Source organism: Rana temporaria, chromosome 2 (assembly GCF_905171775.1).
Source record: "Rana temporaria chromosome 2, aRanTem1.1, whole genome shotgun sequence".
In the NCBI taxonomy this organism is placed as follows: Eukaryota; Metazoa; Chordata; class Amphibia; order Anura; family Ranidae; genus Rana; species Rana temporaria.
The window spans coordinates 148,489,248-148,511,074 of NC_053490.1; the positions used below are offsets into that span (position 1 = coordinate 148,489,248).

At 41.0% G+C, this 21,827-nt stretch overlaps 1 protein-coding gene across 7 annotated transcripts in view; it reads right to left on the reverse strand.

The window, feature by feature from the left end:
* Nucleotides 1–21,827, reverse strand: part of DGKH (diacylglycerol kinase eta) — a 306,831-nt gene that overhangs the window by 102,532 nt on the left and 182,472 nt on the right. For all 7 annotated transcript variants that reach the window (XM_040341308.1, XM_040341309.1, XM_040341306.1 and 4 more), the window contains 4 exons: nucleotides 12,359–12,463; nucleotides 10,856–10,988; nucleotides 2,215–2,321; nucleotides 139–264 (listed from right to left, as the gene is read on the reverse strand). In XM_040341308.1, coding sequence (XP_040197242.1) covers nucleotides 139–264; nucleotides 2,215–2,321; nucleotides 10,856–10,988; nucleotides 12,359–12,463 — 471 coding nt within the window. The remainder of the gene's footprint in view (nucleotides 1–138; nucleotides 265–2,214; nucleotides 2,322–10,855; nucleotides 10,989–12,358; nucleotides 12,464–21,827) is intronic.

Genomic DNA, 21,827 nt, shown 5'->3' on the forward strand with positions numbered 1-21,827 from the left:
ATTAACATTCAGGGAAAATTGGAAAGCAGTCAACCTTAAAAAGAGACTAAAGTTGTGCTTGGGAAAACAATGCATCTCTATGTGTTGGTAAAGTTTTATATGATCATCTAGTAGAATTCATAGTCTGCTCATGCTCACCATTGCTTTACACCAAAGGCACCGCCAATCCTGTAGACGCAAGACACTGCCACAGGTTTTGTCACAAACAGCACATTTGGCACTAACAGGAAGGTTTCCCTCTAGCCACTGATGGGGCATAGCTATCTGAAAAGGCAAACATATTAAGAAACATTACCAGATACTAGGTCTACAACAGAAATATAACCATAAAGATACAAACAAAACTCTTAGCTATTTTAGGTGCGGTTAGCTGTGTGATTTTGGTCATTATCCTGTTGGAGGACCCCTGACCTTTAACCTGAGACCAGAAATTCTTGACAGTCCTAAGATTTCATTATGTCCTGCAGTGTCAGACACAGTACATCAGCCCCTTAATATAGCCAAGCCTCCTCTATGTTTTACAATAGGAACAGTTTTCCAAAAGTAGAATCTACTTGGGTCTTTTTTTCTTTTTTGCTAGAAAAAGTGACTAAGATACTGTTGTCCCTTGACATTGGAATTCAGCTTTAATTGCTCTTAATTTCATCCCTTCTCAGGGAGCTGTAATAGTACCAACAAATGTGCCCATGCCTGTACCTTTAAAAGTCTGCAAGAGCATCACAAAAACGACAGAGCACAGTCTGCACTAATTTGCAAGTTTTAAAACTTCCCAGTAGTGATGAAAACCATCTCACCCCTACCACTAACTGCATCTTCCTGTTGACCAGAAAGACTGGGCTGTCCATGATTGTGATGAATTGATAGGAGAATGTGGGTGGGGAGGGCAGTCCAGTATTTCAGCACTAGCAGGAAGTTTCTAAACCTTCAGAGATATATTAGTCAAGATTTTTGTTCTTGGACCTCTCCTATTAACAATCTACACCACCTCCTTGGGTCAACTGATGGCCTCCCATGGCTTCCAATATAATTTCTACGCTGATGACACCCAAATCTAGATCTCCACCCCTCAAGCTCACTCCATCAGTCTCCTCCCGCATCACTAACTTACTAACAGACATATCTGGATGGAAGTCACACCACTTCCTTAAACTCAACTTGTCCATAACTGAGCTCATAAATATTTCCTCCCCCATGTGCCTCTCCATCTGACTTCTCTGTCAAGAGCAATGGCACAACCATCCACCTATCCCCACATGCCAGGGTGCTAGGTGTTATCCTGGACTCTGAACTCTTTTGGTCCCACATCCAATCCCTTACCAAAGCTTTCCGCCTTAACCTCTGCAACATCTCCAAACTACGTCCCTTCCTAACCAATGAAACTGCAAAGCTCCCGATTCACTCCCTGGTTAATTCTCGCCTCGACTACTGCAACTCCCTCCTCATTGGCTTACCTTTAAATAGTCTATCCCCCCTTCAGTCCATCATGAATGCTGCTGCCAGACTCATCCACCTTACAAACCGCTCAGTGTTCGCTACCCCTCTCTGTCAATCCCTCCATTGGCTGCCACTCACCCAACAAATTAAATTCAAAATACTAACAATAACTTACATAGCCACCCACAACTCTGCCCCTAGCTACATCACTCGCCTAGTCTCAAAATACCAACCTAATCTTTCTCTTCGTTCCTCCCAAGACCTCCTGCTCTCTAGCTCCCTCATCACCTCCTCCCATACTTGCGTTAAGGACTTTGCTTAAGCCACTCCCATCCTATGGAATTCCCTACCCCAAATCTGTCAGACCATCTCCAAATCTATCCACTTTTAGGCTATCTCTATCCACTTTTAGGCCATCTCTGAAAACTCAGAGAAGCCTATTCTGCCTCCACGTAACAACTGTACTTTCATTTTCTTTATTAGATCACCCTCTATCCCCCCCCCCCCATTGTATTGTAATTGTACTGTCTGCCCTAACAATGTAAATGCAAACATTTGGCGCTTTATAAATCCTGTACAATGATAATTTTTTGGGTCTCAGTGCCCTTGCAGTTCTCGGGAGGGAGGGACATGAACTTTATAACTATGCTTACTTCAGATTTTTTTTTAAACCAACGGGTACTGTAAAGCTGGGGGTTTAACGGTACATCATTATACTAAGCAATAGGGCTAAAAAAAATATAATAAGTTATTAAATTTTAGCAAATGCTCTATACTTACACCGTCCTCATCCTCAATAATATCTTTCCCAATGGAGGCCAGCGTTGTCCATTTGCAGTTATTTGTTGCTCTTACAGCACACCGCTTATGAGCTTTAAATTTACATACTACAAATACACAAAGAAAGCTTTGTAAAAGGCATATTTTCATATTTGCAATCACACCAGCTTTACAGAATGGTTCTTATAAAAGCATACCAACAGAAAAGCAAAAAAGAGGAAACAAAACTAAAAAGGTAATGCTTATTACAACATTTGATCCTTTAATACCAATAATTGTTTTGCATTTTAAATTTCTACAATACTAACAGACATGTTTATAAGTTATTAGACAATGTAACTTAATTTAACATTTTTTTTCCCAGATCGGATACATGATTGCTCCCCAAGGCTTCATTTACATCTAGGTGTCCTGGATTGTGGGCGCAATGGCAGAGATTCTGCCTGCGTTCCCAAATCAAGGAAAATTGTGGGACGCCCTTGCGATCCCTGTCACATCCAATGGCGATTTTGCTGTGATTGCTGTCCGACGAATTGCTGTAAAATCACGCATACAGAATGGCAGTACGCCTGTCGCTGAAAATTATTTCTGGAACTCGAGGTGCCATTGGAAGTGACAGTAATCGCAAGGGTGTCCCACAATTTGCCGTGATTACGATTCCTAGATGAGAAGGGAGCCTATGGCTTCATTATGGCTTGCTTGCGACTTCATTACCAAAAGTCAATGCAAGTTGCGATGGAATAGCCCAAAAATAGTGCAGGAACCTTTTTCTGAGTCGCACCGATTAGAGTGGTTAATGGAGTGCGACTTGTCATGCAACTTTGAACTCTAAAGTTGCGGCACTGTGAACTGAGCCTAAAGAGGAACTTCATAAGGTTTTTGGCTAAAAGTAAAGGAAACTAAAAAAAGAGAGGGAGGGGGTGATGGCAGGGGGCACATTTATTTATTTATTTAGTTAGTTATTTATTTAAGGTGGAGGTCTGCTTTTAAACATAGCATGTGGGACTTTATAAACGACTCTTCTGAAAATACATTTTTCTTAATTGTTCACACGTTAACTTTTTCAGGAGAGGTCCTGTAGAACAATGGTGGCAGTTGCAATTTATGTCGCATGATTCTTTCGCAACACATATTTTCAAGAAAGTAAATACACTAAAACAAATTTTAGTGGAAATACAATAGAATGTTCAATAGAATAGTATAGACTGTTGTAAAAGTCTTACAATTGTAAAGTCCCGTAAAAACGCAGAAGGCTCAGTACAGAGGCTCCCGTTTATTCACAAAACGAGCATAGTAAACTCATTTTACTATGCTTCAGTTAGGAATGAGCACAGTGAGTGATCATTACCGATTGCAATTATTAGAACCAATCCATTTATGTCTCTCTCCCTGCAGCAGCTAAAAGCTGGCAGGAGGGAGAGGAGAAGCTGACTTTAAGCTGTCACAGGGCTCGCACACACACACACACACAACGGGATCAGTTCTAATAAGTGCCCCCTACCTCCCTCACTTCACACATCACCCCCTCTCCTGCCCACATCTGTTTCCCTTGCTGCCCAGACCCGCTGGAGCATGGGCAGGGTCACAAAAGGGGGTGAATAGGGTGTGCCAAGACACACCCCATGCGCATGCCTATACCTGCTTTGAAAGCACCAGTGCTTTTGGGTCAAAGTAACAGTCAAACTTGCAATTACCAGAGAATGTTATATGTATTTAATTGTACCAAGAAAACAAACAGGTTCACAGCAGTGTATGTCAAGTATAATTCTCTTTTTTTTGCTTTCCAACCTCATAATTTTTATTCTTTTTAGGGGGTATGATTTTTTTCTTGTAACAATAATGCATAACTTTGGTGCCCAAAAGTACTTAGTGGTAGTCTGCAAAGCAAACCATGGTGTCTATGGCGTTCCTGGATTTAAACTGTGGGATATACAAGGCATAAGCCTTACAATCTTCTAATACCAATCTACTCCACTTGCCATTCAATTGTCAAATGCCAAAGCTTCTACTGGCCTTTGCTATTTTAGAACAGAAGGGCTGGTTGTCCAGAGGAAGTTATTGCTAACTTGGACCATAGACAAACTGGTCCCTGAATGCAGGAATCCTACTGGGACATAGATATTGATGATGACTTGATGGCACCACAAGGTACTTTTACTTCAGCAGTATTTCTCCCTTTGGATCCCCTTCCCTTCTACCTAAAAGTCTAGTTGCTTGGCTACCTCTGGCTTTAGTACTTTGCGATGAGGACCCTGAATGAGCACACAGATAAAAAAAATAAGAGGGTGAAGTCAAAATATCAAGTATGAACAATTGCATTAGCAGGACATCCAGCAAACTGGTATTTTAAGAAATAAGGGTTCATAACAGAATCCTCGTTTCTATTAAATGCTGTAGCTTTAATTGCCTGCAGAACTATTTAAAGTGTTACTAAACCCACAACAGTAAAATCAGTCTGTATATGCACTAAAGCAAGCTTATTATACTCACTGCTGAACCTAAGGTGTTAATCCTCCACATTCTGTAAAAAGGCTGGAGAGCAGTGACTGACAGTTATCAAAATGTGACTTCAAACATTCTAGCCAGCATAGGCTCTAAATATCTATTGTGTTTAGAAAACTGTACAGCTCTACAAGAATAAAATTGAAGGTGCCAAATGAGAACAGTCCTACAGCCATTCGCTTTTCACGTATATCAAAAAGAAGACTGAGAAGCAATTACTTAAAATCTTCTAGAGAAAGTGGAGCAGAGAAATTGGCTGTACACAGATAGTGGCTTTACTGCCTCAGTGATGTCGATATCATCTCAAACATGCACTCAAGCATCACCTTGCTGTATTTTTTTAAAATGCTTTTGTTCATTAGTTGAAAACATACAAGCCTTACTGTATTCTAAAAATATGTTTTACATTCAGTATGCAGATATTTAAAAAAGCACTTCACTGCTGCTAAAAAAATGAACCGTTACCAAGAAGTAGGATACATAAATTTGTCTTACAAATATATGTTCAGTGTTAAAAAAAAAAAAAAAAAAAAAAAAAAATAGAAGGTGCCCACCCCATCTGAATCCTATATTTTGACATACTGGCAGGTAATAATAATAAAAAAATTCAGAAACTGCCGTCCTTGACAAACCAACATCTAATGGAAAGTTGGAAACATGGTGGAAGTCTGAGGCCCCATACACACGAGAGGATTTATCCGCAGATACGGTCCAGCGGACCGTATCCGCGGATAAATCCTCTCGAGGATTTCAGCAGATTTCTATGCGATGGCGTGTACACACCATCGCATTGAAATCCGCGCTGAAATCCTCTGGCGATGACGTGTCGCGCCGTCGCCGCTATTATGACGCGGCGACGGGCGCGACGCTGTCATATAAGGAATTCCACGCATGTGTCAAATCATTACGACGCGTGCGTGGAATCCCTTTGGACGGATGGATCCGGTGAGTCTGTACAGACGAGCGGATCCATCCGTGGGATCCGATTCCAGCAGATAGATATTCTGTGCATGTCGACAAATATTTATCTGCTGGAATTCGGAAATATCCGCGGATAAATATCCGCCGGAGTGTACACACCATAGAATCTATCCGCAGAAACCCATTCGATGGGATTTATCTGCGGATAGATTCTATCGTGTGTACGGGGCCTTAGACATTTGGGGTGCTATTCCTCCCACTGACACCAATTATAGGGCTTGACAAATTTGTTTTGAGTCTAGGAGCCATCTAAAAGGTTAGGAACCAGTTTGTGCATGGCGGTATGTAACGTATTTCAAGCAATGTTTCTTATGCGTAGGCGCCCCAATGCTTGCGTTTACGTATGTACGTGCGTATATGTGCATGTCTCCACTGTGCACCACTGAATGTAATGCAGTGCAGATCGCATTGCATTACATTCTTTGGAAACTGTTAACAGGGATCAGGAAGTGACATCATACACATTGCTTCTGAGTCAGGAACCAGAATGGGAGGAGAGCAGATGTGTATCCGCTCTCCTTCCTCCCCTCTATCCTGCGGCACCCACTATGCAGGTCCCCAGCCCCGTAAATGGGCAGGCGGAGCCCAGGACACATATCTAGGGGGGCACTTTTTTTTTTTTTGTTTTTTTTTCATTCAACCCAGCAGGTTAAACTAAAAAAAAACAAAAAAACTAACAGCTTAGGTTGGAGCCGATGTGCTAACAATCCAATGTTAGTACATCGATCTCCCCTGCTGAGCTATTATGTTTTGACAGGGAGATGCGCGCACCCCCACCCCCCCACCCCACATCAAAGCCGGTTGGCTGCTGGTTTTCCAGCATGCTCATCCGACAGAAGACAGCCGAATAGCCAGCTTCCGTGAGACTGACTGCCATACACACGGGCCAAATGTCGGCCAGTTTTTATTAAACCGGCTGACGTCGCCCAGCATTCGGCCCATGTGTACTAGGATTGATGGTGTAATGGGCAGCGGCTCACTAGGAAAGAACAGTACAGCAAAGTGACTCATGCCACCTTAGGCCCCTTTTACATGGATGCCTTTGCTAAGCGGAATAGGCTATGCAGAGCGAACATGGACAATATCCCGCTCTCCTCTATGGGGCAATCGGATAGTGACAGACCGCCTGTCTGTTTCCATCCTATCTGCCGGACGGATTGGAAAATAGGACCACCCATCTGTCTGTTACACGGTGTGTGTAAAAAAAAAAAATAAAGAAAAATTTCTAGATCAACGTTTGATCTAAGTCAGTGCCAGGGTTAGTGTTTGAATCAAAGGTCAGTATATTTTGGGCAGGATTTTTTTTTAAATTAGAATCAGTGTCAGTTGGTGTTGGTGTGTTTTAGGTTTGATAAAAAAAAAAAAGGACATTATTGATCTGGGCTGTACTACGGGTACAAACAACAAATAATATACACATATGTGGTATCACTGCGATCGTCGGGAGCAAAGGAATTTATTTTGGATGGTTCTTTGGTGGTAGGTTATGGCAGTAACTAAAAATATTTAGCACATTTTTTTCCCCATTTTAGACCAGTTTTCATTTAAAAATAATAAAAAAAACAAAAAAAAACAGGGAGATATCCATTACCATTTACCAAATGAAAGCCCAATTTGTCCTAAGGAATAACTCACCTGGATGCACAAAGTATTTGTGGTGATATGTACAGTGTTACTAACACATGCCAAAGTTGCAAAACTGTGCCTAAGCGTTAACATTATTCTGGGTATTGCCAAGGGGTTCAAGCTGACTTATTTGCATCAGAAGAGGTGGGCTTCTAAGATAAACATCTCAAATGTACTGATCGTTTTTAATACAAAAAAAAAAGTGATAATGTTCAAATGCTAGTCTTTTTTTACACCAACATTTTTCCCTTAACCGCCATTTTAACCAATAAAAAACAAGTTCTTGCATAGCCAGCCTACTCAGAAGTAAATAACATACTTAAAGAAGAACAACAGCCAAAGCTTGTTTGGCTGTACTTCTCCTGTGGTTTACAGGAGTGCAGTTCGTACTGCACTCCAATGACCCGTTTTCATCAGACAGTGGGGCTGAAGAGCGCTTTCAGCAGACATCACAGAGCCTGTTCAGGCTCAGAAAAGACTGCGACCATATGGTTGGGATCCGCCCACATGCCTGGACCGACACTTGGCTCAGCTTCTCAGCAAGCCGCTCCTGCCCCCTCCACAGCCCAGCTTCTCAGCCTTAAAGTCGACAGGAGTGCGATGGCTGCATCCACATAGGCAAGTAGAATTCTGAAATACAAAAAAATTCCCATACTTCTCTTTTAAGTTACTGAATATAACTGGCTCTTGGAACTGGTCCATTTAACACTGAAACTCATTTGTCTAATGATCCCCTTTATTTCAGCCCTATGTTTCCACAATTCAAAAGAACTTCTAATGAGACAAGGTGTCCAATATATGATTGAGTATGCCCAACAATTATTGAGATGCTCCAAACCAAATGTCATGCCCCCAATACATTTGTCTCTATTGTCACTATTGAAGCTTAAAATTGTATCTCAATACATATTGGGAACAACTCTGCAATAAAAGAAAAAAACAACAACTTCCAGCACTAACTCACTTAATGGTTCTTAATACTGTACCATATAGGGGGTGGACACCAAGGGATAGTCCACCGCGGGATTAAGTAAAGTGACATATGAACTTTCCTCATCTGAAGAGGTTTGTAGGAATACTATTTAAATGTATGTACATACAGTAAACCATTACAGACATCCATTCATTTAAATGAAATACTAATCCAAGGCTCCATGTACACGGGACGTTTTTACAACCTCTCCTGAACGATTTAACTTGACAGATAGTAACTCATTTTTAAAACGTCAGTTTTGCCGCATTTACATGCCACGTTTAGCAGCGTTTTGCCGCATTTGCGTTTAGAAGCCTTTAACCACTTAAGCCCCGGACCATTAGGCTGCCTAAAGACCAGAGGACTTTTTACAATTTGGCACTGCGCTGCTTTAACTGGTAATTGCGCGGTCATGCAATGTTGTACCCAAACAAAATGTGTGTCCTTTTCCCCCCACAAACAGAGCTTTCTTTTGATGGTATTTGATTGCCTCTGCGATTTTAAATTTTTTGTGACAAACGGAAAAAGAACGAAAAAAAAAAATATTTTCTACTTTTTGTTATAAGAAAAATCTAATAAACTCAATTTTAGTCATACATTTAGGCCAAAATGTATTCAGCCACATGTTGTCACTAAATGATATATTGCTCACACATGCCATGAGGATATGTGGAATTGCAACCAAAATACATTCTGCTGCTTCTCCTGAGTACGGGGATACCACATGTGTGGAACTTTTTGGGAGCCTAGCCACGTACAGGAACCCGAAAACCAAGCACCGCCTTCAAGATTTCTAAGGGCGTACATTTTTTATTTCACTCGTCACTATCTATCACAGTTTTGAAGGCCATAAAATGCCAAGATGGCATAAACCTCCCCAAATGACCCCAATTTGGAAATTATACACCCCAAGCTATTTGCTGAGAGTCATGGTGAGCATTTTGCAGCTCTAATTTGTTTTTGAAAATGAAGAAAATATATATTTTTTCTTTTTCAAAACTTTGTGACCAAAAGCGAGATCTGCTAAATATTCACCATACCTCTAAAATAGGGTGTCTACTTTCCAAAATGGGGGTGGGGGGGTTGTGCCATCTGGGCATTCCGTGTGCAGGGGGTAATCAGGGGGTGAAAAGTGTGCCTATGTGTACTGGTGTAAGTGTACTGTTGGTGCACTTACACCGAGATGACCAAAAGACCGACACGAGGAGAGTGAAATCACTTCCTCTGCCTGTGTTTACAGTTTCACAGGCAGAGGAAGCTTCTCATTCGCCAGGAGCAATCGTGAGGGGGTGGCCATGAATCGGTGGCCTCCCCCTCATCACGGATCGCTCCTGGAACGATTCCAAACGCCGGAGGCACCGTGGGCCTGATCGGGCTCCCCACCCGCTGGGAGGCAGGGACGTATATATACGCCCATATGCCTGCCCGTGCCATTCTGTCGATGTATATTGTCGTGCGGCGGTTGGCAAGTGGTTAAAAAAATTATATATATTTATTTATATTTTTTTAAATGGAGAAAAACGTCTATAAACGAAATGCTGCTAAATGCAGGTTACCGCATTTAGCCACATTTAGAAGCGTTTGACATCCACAATGTCAGAAACGTTGGCCTCTGAAAAAAATGTTTTGTCTTTAAACGCAACTGCCTAAAAACGAAAGTAAAGGAACCTGTGTACATGTACACATAAGATAACATTCAGGGGCAGTTGAAAAAAGTGTCCAATTGCCTCTGAACATCCGTTTAGCAGCAGCAGTGTATATGGGGCCTAAAGGGTCCTAAACATCCATCTTGTCTTTATACCAAGCATTGACTTGATTATTTTCAAATGTCAAAAAGGTTATCAGGGATTGTGATACCGGACTTTTGAACACAAAGCATGCACTGCATTTGCGCTTTCAAATATCTACAACTTTAAAGTCTGTATTCTGGGTGTAATCAAAATGGTGATACCCTATAATTATACTATGAAGTGTTTTTATGCCTACAAATTTATATCAACACAGTGAAGAAATACAACTAGGTGTACAATGTCACATGGGAAAAATCATTTATTTTAGCAAATGAAGAAAGTGCCTTTTCACATTTAACATATGGGGAATCATAGATTGCTTCATGGTCAACAATAAATAGATTGTCTACCATGTGACCCATAAGCTAATTTGTCATATGGCTGAGGCTTACAACAAGCATATGGATTTCTAGATGTTTTACCTTTAGTTTTATGTGCATTCAATATGAAATCACAGCATATTTAAAGTGTTTATTAAGGGGTAGACACTTGTTGCCAGGTCTGACTGTGTTCCATTGGTATGAAAACACAGAAGCTCAGTGACCACGTCAATTCCGGCTCTGCCTTAAATGCCCCACCAGTGAGCAGGCCCCCGGCTTCGATGTGCATCCAAGAGTGATCAAGTGACCTGCAGTTCGGAAGCTGGACTATTTAACCTTGCATTTATCTGTTGACAGACTATTTTGTTATTGGGAAGGGTTACAACTACTTTAAAGACGCATCAATTTATACAACAGTAATGTATGTGAAAAAAAGATATGGAACCTACCTTCACAAGACAACCCATGGGAGGTGACCCCTGACAGGCTTTCTCTGCACACATTACAGAAGGTAGGTCGGGCATGGGAGCAGGCGTACCAGTTATGCATTCCTGAGAAATGTTCCACATTAAACTGTGCGGTCTAACAGGGAAGAAGTTAAGACAAAATTTGGCAGCTACAGCTAAAGAAAAATCTATGCATTTACATGACCTTTAAGAATAAATTGGTGGAAAAATAATGTAACACACTCCTTGAGAACACATGACAGTTGAATCCAAGTAACACATTAAAATAACAGCAAAATAATAATATTCTAGGGGGGAAAATAACTAGCAATGAGAGAAACTAAAGATTAAGTCTCATTATCTATTATAAACTTTTTGCATAATTACAAAATAAGTTTACAACCTATTGTACTATGGAGGTAATCCTGAGCCAAGATTACACTGGAAACTGTTGTTACATTGTTTTATTAAAGTACAAGCCAAAGGAAGGAAGCTGAACCTAGAGCTGAAACAAGATCCAGAAGATGTACCCAAGACAAAAATTGTATTTGAATGTGCCAGGGCACCTTTGTTTGCTACACCCATTATGAAACCTGAATTGTAAAGAAAATTTACATGGGCATGTGGCTAGAGATTATACATGCCCATGCCATATTTACTAGGACTGCAGCTATATTTGCACAACCAGAAGGTACATTGGGGTTAATCTTCACCAACGCCAAAGCAAAAATCATGTCTCCTTCGACTCCAATGCAAAAAACATGTCCCATCTTCTTCAGTGCAAAAAACATGTTCCATCTTCTTCAGTGCAAAAAACATGTCCCATCGGCTTCAGTGCAAAAAACATGTCCCATCGGCTTCAGTGCAAAACCGCGTCCCATTGGCTTCAGTGCAAAACCGCGTCCCATTGGCTTCAGTGCAAAACCGCGTCCCATTGGCTTCAGTGCAAAGTCGCGTCCCATCGGCTTCAGTGCAAAGTCGCGTCCCATTGGCTTTAGTGCAGAAATGCCAGCCACATTAATTAAATAATAATAAAACAAACTGTCTATTTCAGTTTTTGGCCAAGTGCATCCTGAATTTTCGGTTTCAGCTTTGGCATCAGAATTTTCCTTTTGGTGTACCACTAACTGAATAATGCATTTATTTTTCATCCCATGTTTAAACACCATGTATAAAAAGTATGTATAAGATCAAAGAAAGTATAAACTGCACTATGTGGCTGGTATTACATCAAAGTACTTTCAGTTGCAAAGCATTATATGGTGCAATATTTGCATCAGCAAAAACATCTTTAGGTGGATTAATTGAACATAAATTACAATATGAAACTGAGTGCTTATAGATTGTAGTACTTCCTAGCATTAAAGACTAGACTATCACACAACATTCTTGCTATATCTTGCTTTTTTCCCCTTCACCATGAACCTCACAGTACCTATAGTGACAGTATAAATCTTTCCAGAAACATTACACAGGTTTACTGCAAATCATAAAAAACTAGCTTACCTCGTAATGCTCTCTGGACTGCACGGACTTCAGTGAGCTGATCCAGTCTTCCATTTCTTTTCTGTTCTCAGCACACAATATTAGTCTTCTAAAAGGGGTGATTATCTATTAAAAAAAAAATACACAAATCAAAAAAATTATAAAAATAAAACATTACTTCCTTACAGCTTCCAGTGCTAAAGAGTTGATTTTGCTATGGAGGGAGGATATCCAGGCAGAGTGTTTCATTTACACTGCTCAGAATCGCAGCAAAGCTGTATAATCACTTAAGCTTTGCATATTGTCTTGATGAAAAAATACGGTGTGAGAATGAAGGAAAAAGCACACTTTCATCTCCTTGTAAACCACTGCAAGCTTTATCCTAATCCTGGCAGATGCATGTGCAGACTGTTGCAGGAAAGAAAGCATTAAAAAGGTTTTCTGGTGAAACTCAAGAGACTTCTAACAAAGTAGTTAGACCCATTACTTGTCATTGAAGCCTGAGTAGCTGCAGAAAAAAATACAGCTGAAAACCAAGATCCATGTGGACCGGTGTGAGATATTTAGGCAATTGGGACAGGCAAAGGATTGCTACTACAGGGGGAAATCAATCACAATAATACATTCTGTTTTGAGCATTGTTATATTTTTTTAACTATTATTCAAATTGACCCAGAAAAAAAAAGTAGTAGAGCGTACACAACTGCAGTCATTTACAAGTAAAGGATACTGAAAAATTTCTTGTAGTAGCAATAAAATCTGAAACGAACACCTTTTTCTTTAACTATGTACTGTATAAATCCTTGGCTGACCGCTGTGTCTACGGCCAACAACATTGCCCAATCAATGGTGCCCTCAAAGCTGAGAAATACAGGCAGATACTTATCCATCATTCAATACCATCAAGGTGGTGTGTGATTGACCCCACATTTTTTTTTGCAGCATGACAACCCCAAAATGATGGTTTGGCCCCCACAGAGCCCCAATTTCAACACCATCAAATCTGATTACAGGAAGAGACAGGAGGATTTTGAGGCAGCCTACATCCACAGAAGATCTGAGATTAGTTATCCAAGATGTTTGGAACAACCTACAGTGCCTTAAAAAAGTACTCATACCTCTTGAAATCTTCCACATTTTGTCATGTTACAACCAAAAACAAATGTATTTTACTGGGATTATATGAGATAGACCAAAACAAAGTGGCACAAAATTGTGAAGTAAAAGTAGAGAAATAAATGCTTTCCATATTTTTTTTTTTTTACAAATAAAAATCTGAAAAAAGTGTGGCGTGCATTTGCATTCCGCCCCCTACACTCCGATACCCCTAACTGAAATCTAGTGGAACCAATTGCCTTCAGAAATCACCCAATTAGTAAATAGAGTCCACCTGTATGTAACTTAATCTCATTATAAATACAGCTGTTCTGTGAAGCCCTGAGGTTGGTTAGAGAACATTAGTGAACAAACAGCATCACGATGGTCAAGGAACACACACACACACCAGATAGGTCAGGGATAAAGTTGTGGAGAAGTTTAAAGCAGGATTAGGTTATAAAAAATATCCCAAGCTTTGAACACATCACAGAGCACGGTTCAATCCATCATCCGAAAATGGATAGAGTATGGCACAACTGAAAACCTACCAAGACATGGCTGTCCACCTAAACTGACAGGTCGGGCAAGGAGAGCATTAATCAGAGAAGCAGCCAAGAGGCCCATGGTAACTCTGGAGGAGCTGCACAGATCCATAGCTCAGGTGGGAGAACTATTAGTCGTGCACTCCACAAATCTGGTCTTCATGGAAGAGTAGCAAGAAGAAAGCCATTGATGAAAAAAAAAAAACATAAGTCGTCCCGTTCGCAATTTGCGAGAAGCCATGTAGGTGACACAGCAAACATGTGCAAGAAGGTGCTCTGGTCAGATGAGATCAAATTGAAACTTTTTGGCCTAAAAGCAAAAACGCTATGTGTGGCAGAAAACTAGTACTGCACATCACCCCCACCGTGAAACATGGTGGTGGCAGAATCATGATGTGAGGATGCTTTTCTTTAGCATGGACAAAGTTAATGGAAGATAGATGGAGCCAAATATAGGGCAATCTTAGAAGAAAACCTGTTAAGAGTCTGCAAGACTTGGAGGTTCACCTTCCAGCAGGACAATGACCCTAAACATACAGCCAAAGCTATAATGGAATGGTTTAGTTCAAATCATATTCATGAGTTAGAATGGCCCAAAGTCCAGACGTAAATCCAATTGAGAATCTGTGGCAAGACTTGAATATTACTGTTTACAGACACTCTCCATCCAATCTGAAAGAGCTTGAGCTATTTTGCAAAGAAGAATGGGCAAAAATGTAATTCTCTAGATGTGCAAAGCTGGTGGAGACATCCCCAAAAAGACTTGTAGCTGTAATTGCAATGAAAGGTGGTTCTACAAAGTATTGACTCAGGGGGGCCGAATACAAATGCATGCCACATTCTTCACATATTTGTAAAGAATGTTGAAACACATTTATTATTTTCCTTCCACTGCACAACTACCGTATTTGCCGGCGTATAAGACGACCCCCTAATATACTGCTTAAAACGGTGGTTTTGTGGTCTACTCACCGTATTAGACGACCCCCTTCAGCAGTAGTAATTCTAATAAAAATGAAGAGGCCGCCGCTGGGTGCTTTGTAAGGCTTGTTTGTAATGCCTTTTAAAAACGAAAATGCCGCCGCCGGGTGCTGTATGTAGTCTGTACAGTATATGCGCCGCTCAGCCAATCCCGATGCACTGTGTTGATGACAGAGCATGCTAAGCCTGCTCGGATTGGCAGTCCAAGCAGGCTTAGCATGCTCTGTCATCAACACAGTGCATTGGGATTGGCTGAGCGGCGCAGAATACAGAATACAGAGTTACAGAGCGCCCGGCGGGTTGATATCGAGCGAGCAGCTGCTTAACCCGGCGTATAAGACGACCCCCGGTTTTTGGCTGTGTAATCCTGGTGTAAAAAGTCGTCTTATACGCCGGAAAATACAGTATGTGCCACTTTGTGTTGGTCTATCATATAAAATCGCAATAAAATACATGTCAAAACTTGATCAATTTCAAGGGGTATGAATACTTTTTCAAGGCACTGTACCTACCGAGTTTCTTCAAAAACTGTGTGCAAGTATACCTAGAATAATTTATGCGGTTTTGAAGGCAACCCGGGGGGATCACCCCAAATATTGATTTGACTTGGATATCTCTTCTGTTAATTTACTTTCCATGTTGTTAGCTGATAAAAATAAACTATTTACACCACATGCATCAAAAATGTATGGATAGTAGGTTACATGGTTTCCAATGGCATAGTTCGCACCACTGCATTCCAGAAAAAAATAAAGTAGAACATGCTGCATTTTGTTTGGGCTGAACTGTATTGGAACATGGCAGAATGCATCAGACACAACAGAACACACCCGTCCTTAAAGAAAAAAAAAAAACTGAAAAAAAATGCAGCAGAACACATCAAAAACGTGCAAGCAGAAGTGCATCCGAACTGCATTTCTATGGTGTGAACTGGCATTCCCACTTCTATTTCTGAAAGCATTATTAAATGACATAATTTTTTCACACCTGCCCAAAACTTTTTCACTGTAGTGTGTATGTATATATATGGGCTGCCGCAAACTATTATTTTCATATTCGATTAGTTGGCCAATTATTGTTTCGATTAATCGGTGTTAATTACCCTAAAAAAAAAGTGTGGTATATAATTTAGTTAATATGTAAAGTAAAAAAAAAAAGGCAATTTATTTTTTAAATATCTCTATGAAGTAGTAAATATAAATAACCAAATATATGGTTAGGGAGCAAAATCTCTAATCCACTGTGAGAACAGACAGAAGAGATATACTCTATATACTATTATGCCTCGTACACATGATCATTCAATCCGATAAGAACGGTCTAAAGGACCGTTGTCATAGGTTAACCTATGAAGCCGACTGATGGTCCGTTGTGCCTACACACCATCGGTTAAAAAAAAAACGATCGTGTCAGAACGCGGTTATGTAAAACACAACGACGTGCTGAAAAAAACGAAGTTCAATGCTTCCAAGCATGCGTGGATTTTTAACCGATGACTGTGCCTACTAACGATCGTTTTTTTGCCATCGGTTAGGAATCCATAGGTTAAATTTAAAGCAAGTTAGCTTTTTTTTTTAACCCAAGGTTAAATAACCTATGGGGCCCACACACGATCGGTTTGTACTGATGAAAACAGTCCATTAGACCGTTGTCCTCTGGTAAACCTATCGTGTGTACGAGCCCTTAGGGGGTGAATCTGGTAAATATCAGATATCATTAGTAGAAATAATAGAAAACTCTTGGTCAAAGGAATTTTCAGACAGTGAATGTGGTTTTCCTTCAGAAATTACTTTCATTTAAAAACTGAATGTTAAATGCAAGTGAAAATTTTAAACATTCTTTCATTCAGCGAATGTACAAATATTTTCCGCATTAATATTCTTGTCTGAAAATTGATCCGTGGCACCAGAATAAAAGCTCAGTACACACATATGCAGTTCGCTTTTGATCTGTTTCTGTAGTGTGTTTTGCGGTGCGTTTTTTTTTTTCGCACAAGATTTTGCCAAGATTTGCGTGTTTGCGTTTTTTATGCCTTTTTTGGCCAATTTGTTGTTGGGCAGATTAAAAAACACCAAATTTTGGCAAAAACGCACTACATGCTTTTCTGCCGTTTCTCCTTGACCCCTTTTCAAATACGCAGCAGCTGAAAAAAGCATCGATGTGAATGTGTCGCGTAGGAAACCATGCTAAATGAACTGTAGTGCGTTTCTGCAAAAAAATGCATAGTGAACCAGGCCTAAGACGTTAAGTAACATAATGGGGTCAAAAAACAAAAATTAGCCCTTTATAGTACAAAAAGAGCAAATAATCGCTACTGTAAGGGGTTCATTTTTTTACTGGGGAAAGGTGAAAGTAATTATTTTTTAACCACATGATGTTACTGGCCGATTAATCGATTATAAAAATAGTAATCGATTAATTTAATAATCGATTAGTTGTTTCAGCCCTAATGTGTGTGTATATATATATATATATATATATATATATATATATATATATATATATATATATATATATATATATATATATATATATACACACACACACACACACATACATTTCACTCATGGTTAGTGTTTGGCTGGAACCATTTATTAATCAATCAACTTGTGTTTACTCTTTTAAAATCATAATGGCAACAGAACCTACCAAAAAGACCCTGATCAACATTTTACATACCCTGGTGATTTTGGCCTGATGACATGCACACAAGTTGACACAAGGGGGTTTGAATGGCTATTAAAGGTAACCATCCTCACCTGTGATCTGTTTGCTTGTAATTAGTGTGTGTGTGTGTGTGTGTGTGTGTGTGTGTGTGTGTGTGTGTGTGTGTATAAGGCCGGGTTCACACTGGTCCGACAAACGCTCTGACATTGGGAGCTCATGTCGCATGACGTGTGAAAATCAATTGTTTTTCGCCTTAAAGCGGAGGTTCACCCATAGCGAACACATTTTCCCCGTAGCTTCATGCTCGTTTTGTCTAGGGGAATCGGCTATTTGTTTTAAAATATGATCCGTACTTACCCGTTTTCGAGATGCATCTTCTCCGCCGCTTCCGGGTATGGGCTGCGGGACTGGGCGTTCCTTCTTGATTGACAGTCTTCCGAGAGGCTTCCGACGGTCGCATCCATCGCGTCACGATTTTCCGAAAGAAGCCGAACGTCGGTGCGCAGGCGCAGTATAGAGCCGCACCGACGTTCGGCTTCTTTCGGCTACGAGTGACGCGATGGATGCGACCGTCGGAAGCCTCTCGGAAGACTGTCAATCAAGAAGGAACGCCCGCTCCCGAAGACCCATACCCGGAAGCGACGGAGACGATGCATCTCGAAAACGGGTAAGTACGGATCATATTTTAAAACAAATAGCCGATTCCCCTAGACAAAACGAGCATGACGCTAGGGGGAAAATAGAAAAAAATAACGAATTGGGTGAACTCCCGCTTTTACTGGTCTGACACATGTCAGACCGATTTTGAAAATGCTCCCGGTACTACTTTGGTCCGACTTTGATCCTACTTCATTCAGCCCATTGAATATCATTGAAGTCGGATCAAAGTCGGAACGCCGTCCTGCATGCTCCGACTTTGGCATGCGGCTTGTGCTCTGATGATATTGAGGGGAACTCCACGCCAAATTTTCAATAAAAAAACGGCATGGGTTTCCCCCTCCAAGACCATACCAGACCCCTGGGTCTGGTATGGATTTAAAGTGGAACCCCCACGCCAAAAAAACATCTCTTTTTCCAACTTGTATAGTGGAAAACTAGCCTGCTTAAACAGGGGCGAATTAATACTATCCTGTTTATTCACGTAAATACTAATTTATATTTGCATAAAGCAGCCCATGGTGAGGTGATGTGTCCAAAAAGAGGCGCACTTGCCCCTATTGCTGTAAATATATATATAACAATGCTAGAATGTAAAACCCGAATGGGACATTCAATTTGTGACATCTAAAAGAACAAAAGAAAAAATGAACATAAAAGAAATGTAAAAAGTTTAACTGATCCATGCTGGTAAAAATAACACTAAGTGCAGTCATTAGCTGCTAAATTACAGTGTTTGGCTTCAGAATGAAAGGAGAAAGTCACTTTTTTTAACGAGAAGCAGAAGTAATAGAATAAGTGTGCAGAGCAATGTGAATAGAGAGAAGCTCATTACAGCCATAACAGGAAGCAGATCATGTAAAAGTAGAGAAGAAATACGTGGGTGGCAGAACGGTGGAAGATTTCACCTCTGGCAATTTTATTACACCAAACATGAAGAAACAGAATAAGAGCAAAGAGAAAAGAAAGCCATCCTTTCAACAAAAAACTCAAACCACACATATAAGGAAAAGGTGACATTACACAGACGCTGGCTAACAAATTTTCCCTCTTCAGTCCATAGGGCCAGAACTTTTTTGGTTTCAACGCTCTGTATCTTTTTTGTGTTTGAACACAACCTTAATTTCTTATAAGAGATACAGCTTTAAGTTAAAGTGGTAGTAAACTGCACTGTTTACTAGGATATAATAACAAACTTAACTTAAAATGTACCCCCCCAGTGGCACGCTGTCACCACTGCAGGCTTACATCTTCACATGGTCTATGTTCCGGGTTCGCGGGCATTGGCCGTTTGAATGGTCTAGCCGAAATTACATCACAGTCACAGCCATGACACAGAGCTCTGAATGGGCGGCACTGTTCATTCAGAGCACAGTGCACAGGCGCCACCGACATCATCGGCTGCTACAATAGTAAATATCTCTTTAATGGTAAATGTTTAACCACTTCAGCCCCGGACCATTTCGCTGGCCAAAGACCAGGCCACTTTTTACGATTCGGCACTGCTTCACTTTAACTGACAATTGCGCAGTCGTGCGACATGGTTCCCAAATGAAAAGGACGTCCTTTTTTTCCCACAAATAGAGCTTCATTTTAGTGGTATTTGATCACCTCTGTGGTTTTTATTTTTTGCGCTATAAACAAAAAATAGAGCGACAATTTTGAAAAAAATGCAATATTTAAAATTTTTTGCTATAATAAATATCCCCCAAAAATATATAAAAAAAACATATTTTACCATCAGTTTAGGCCAATGACTATTCTTCTACATATGTTTGGTAAAAAAAAAAAAAAACGCAATAAGTGTTTATTGATTGGTTTGCGCAAAAGTTATAGCGTCTACAAAATAGGGGGTGGTTTTATGGCATTTTTTTTTTTTAAAGATATTTTATTAGGTTTAAGACAAACCAACAAACAGAAAAACATACAAAAAAAAAACCCACCAGACAACCTGGTCATAAACATTAGGCAATACACTGAAACATAGAAAAATAAACTGACATCAGTGCAAAATATAAAGTAGGCACAGTGGTAAAAGGATCGTGTATAAAACCTGGATATAGCAAAAGCAGAGGTCCAGACATTAGAGATCCGTGAGGCACGGCCCATCAATGCCGGATCCCCTGCACAAACGTACGCACCAAGGAGTGCGCTGCCAAGGGTCGCTGAAAGTAAACAGCTAGAGCCGAAATCTGACACTTAACCGTACTCAAGGCGAGAGCCTGATCCAGTCCATGCTGTAAAAACAGCAGAATCCGAGACATCACGCATGTACGGGGGTGCCATTTCATCTCTTCACACAGAGATGTAGGCCTTCCACGTACGATGGTAAATCCTTCGTGATGTAGACTTCTGTGCACGCAGCATGGTAGAGACCACTGAGCCTGACTGGTCCTTCTGTACCTGGCTCTCAACAGCCACGCTGTTAAAGCCAGCGACTGTAAAGCAGGGTGGAAGATCGGACCCTGCGACAGAAGATCTTCTCTCAGGGGTAGACGCCAAAGACGCACCAGGTCCACGTACCAGGAGCGGCGCGGGCAGGGCTGCTGATAGAAATCATGGGGCCCCGTACAGCCTACCTGACGGGGCCCCTTTAGCCCCACCCATGTTCCCGCCCCTGATCCCTCCTTCAGCCCCACCCCTTTTCCCGCCCCTGATCCCTCCTTCAGCCCCACCCCTATACCAAGAGGCTAGGTTATGTAGACAGGCTAGTGTATACAGGGAGCACCCCCCACCAATTGAATACAATTAGAGGATGATTTAATGAAATGGAATCAGTATACACAGGTTTACTTCTTCTGAGAGATATAAAAGGAACACTCTAACAACCATGACCACTTCAGTGATTTGAAGTGGTCAAGGTGGCAGGAGTCAGTATGTGGGATGGCATGAATATACCAAGGTGGTCTAATGATTGGCTTCTAACAGGGAGGGCTACACAGAGATCAAAATTGGGCCGATTCCTGCTAAATTGAAATTTGATGTGTGTGTGTACCCAACTTTACCTAATTACTTGCTTCAGCTGGCTTCTTTCAGTGCTGACTGGTTCCCCACAGTGCTTGTGTATGTTTTACACTGCTTCAACACTGGAGTTGGCGGGCTTTGACAGTAAAATGCCACTAGTTTTAGCGCTGCTTTACTGTCATTTTAGTGCTGCTATTTGGACGCTAGCGGGGCACTTTTAACACCACTAGCGGTCGATGAAGGGTTAAATGCACCCGTGTAGTGCTGCTGTCGAAGCGATTTGCAGGTGCTTTGGCAGCAGTGTCCATTGATTTCAATGGGCAGGAGCGGTGGAAACATCGCTCCTTCACCTCTCCAATGATGCTGCTTGCAGGACTTTTTTTTAATGTTGTGCCAGCGCATCGCCTCAGTGTGAGAGCGCTCGGGCTCTCACCCTTAGACTGCAGGGGAGACATTTTTCAGGCGCACCTGAAAAATGCCTCCAGTGTGAAAGCGGTCTAACTGACTATGCTCAGTTTCTCACACTCCAGCCCCCTTATACCATACAAGGTAAATGTTCCTGTATGGTATGTGATGAGGCT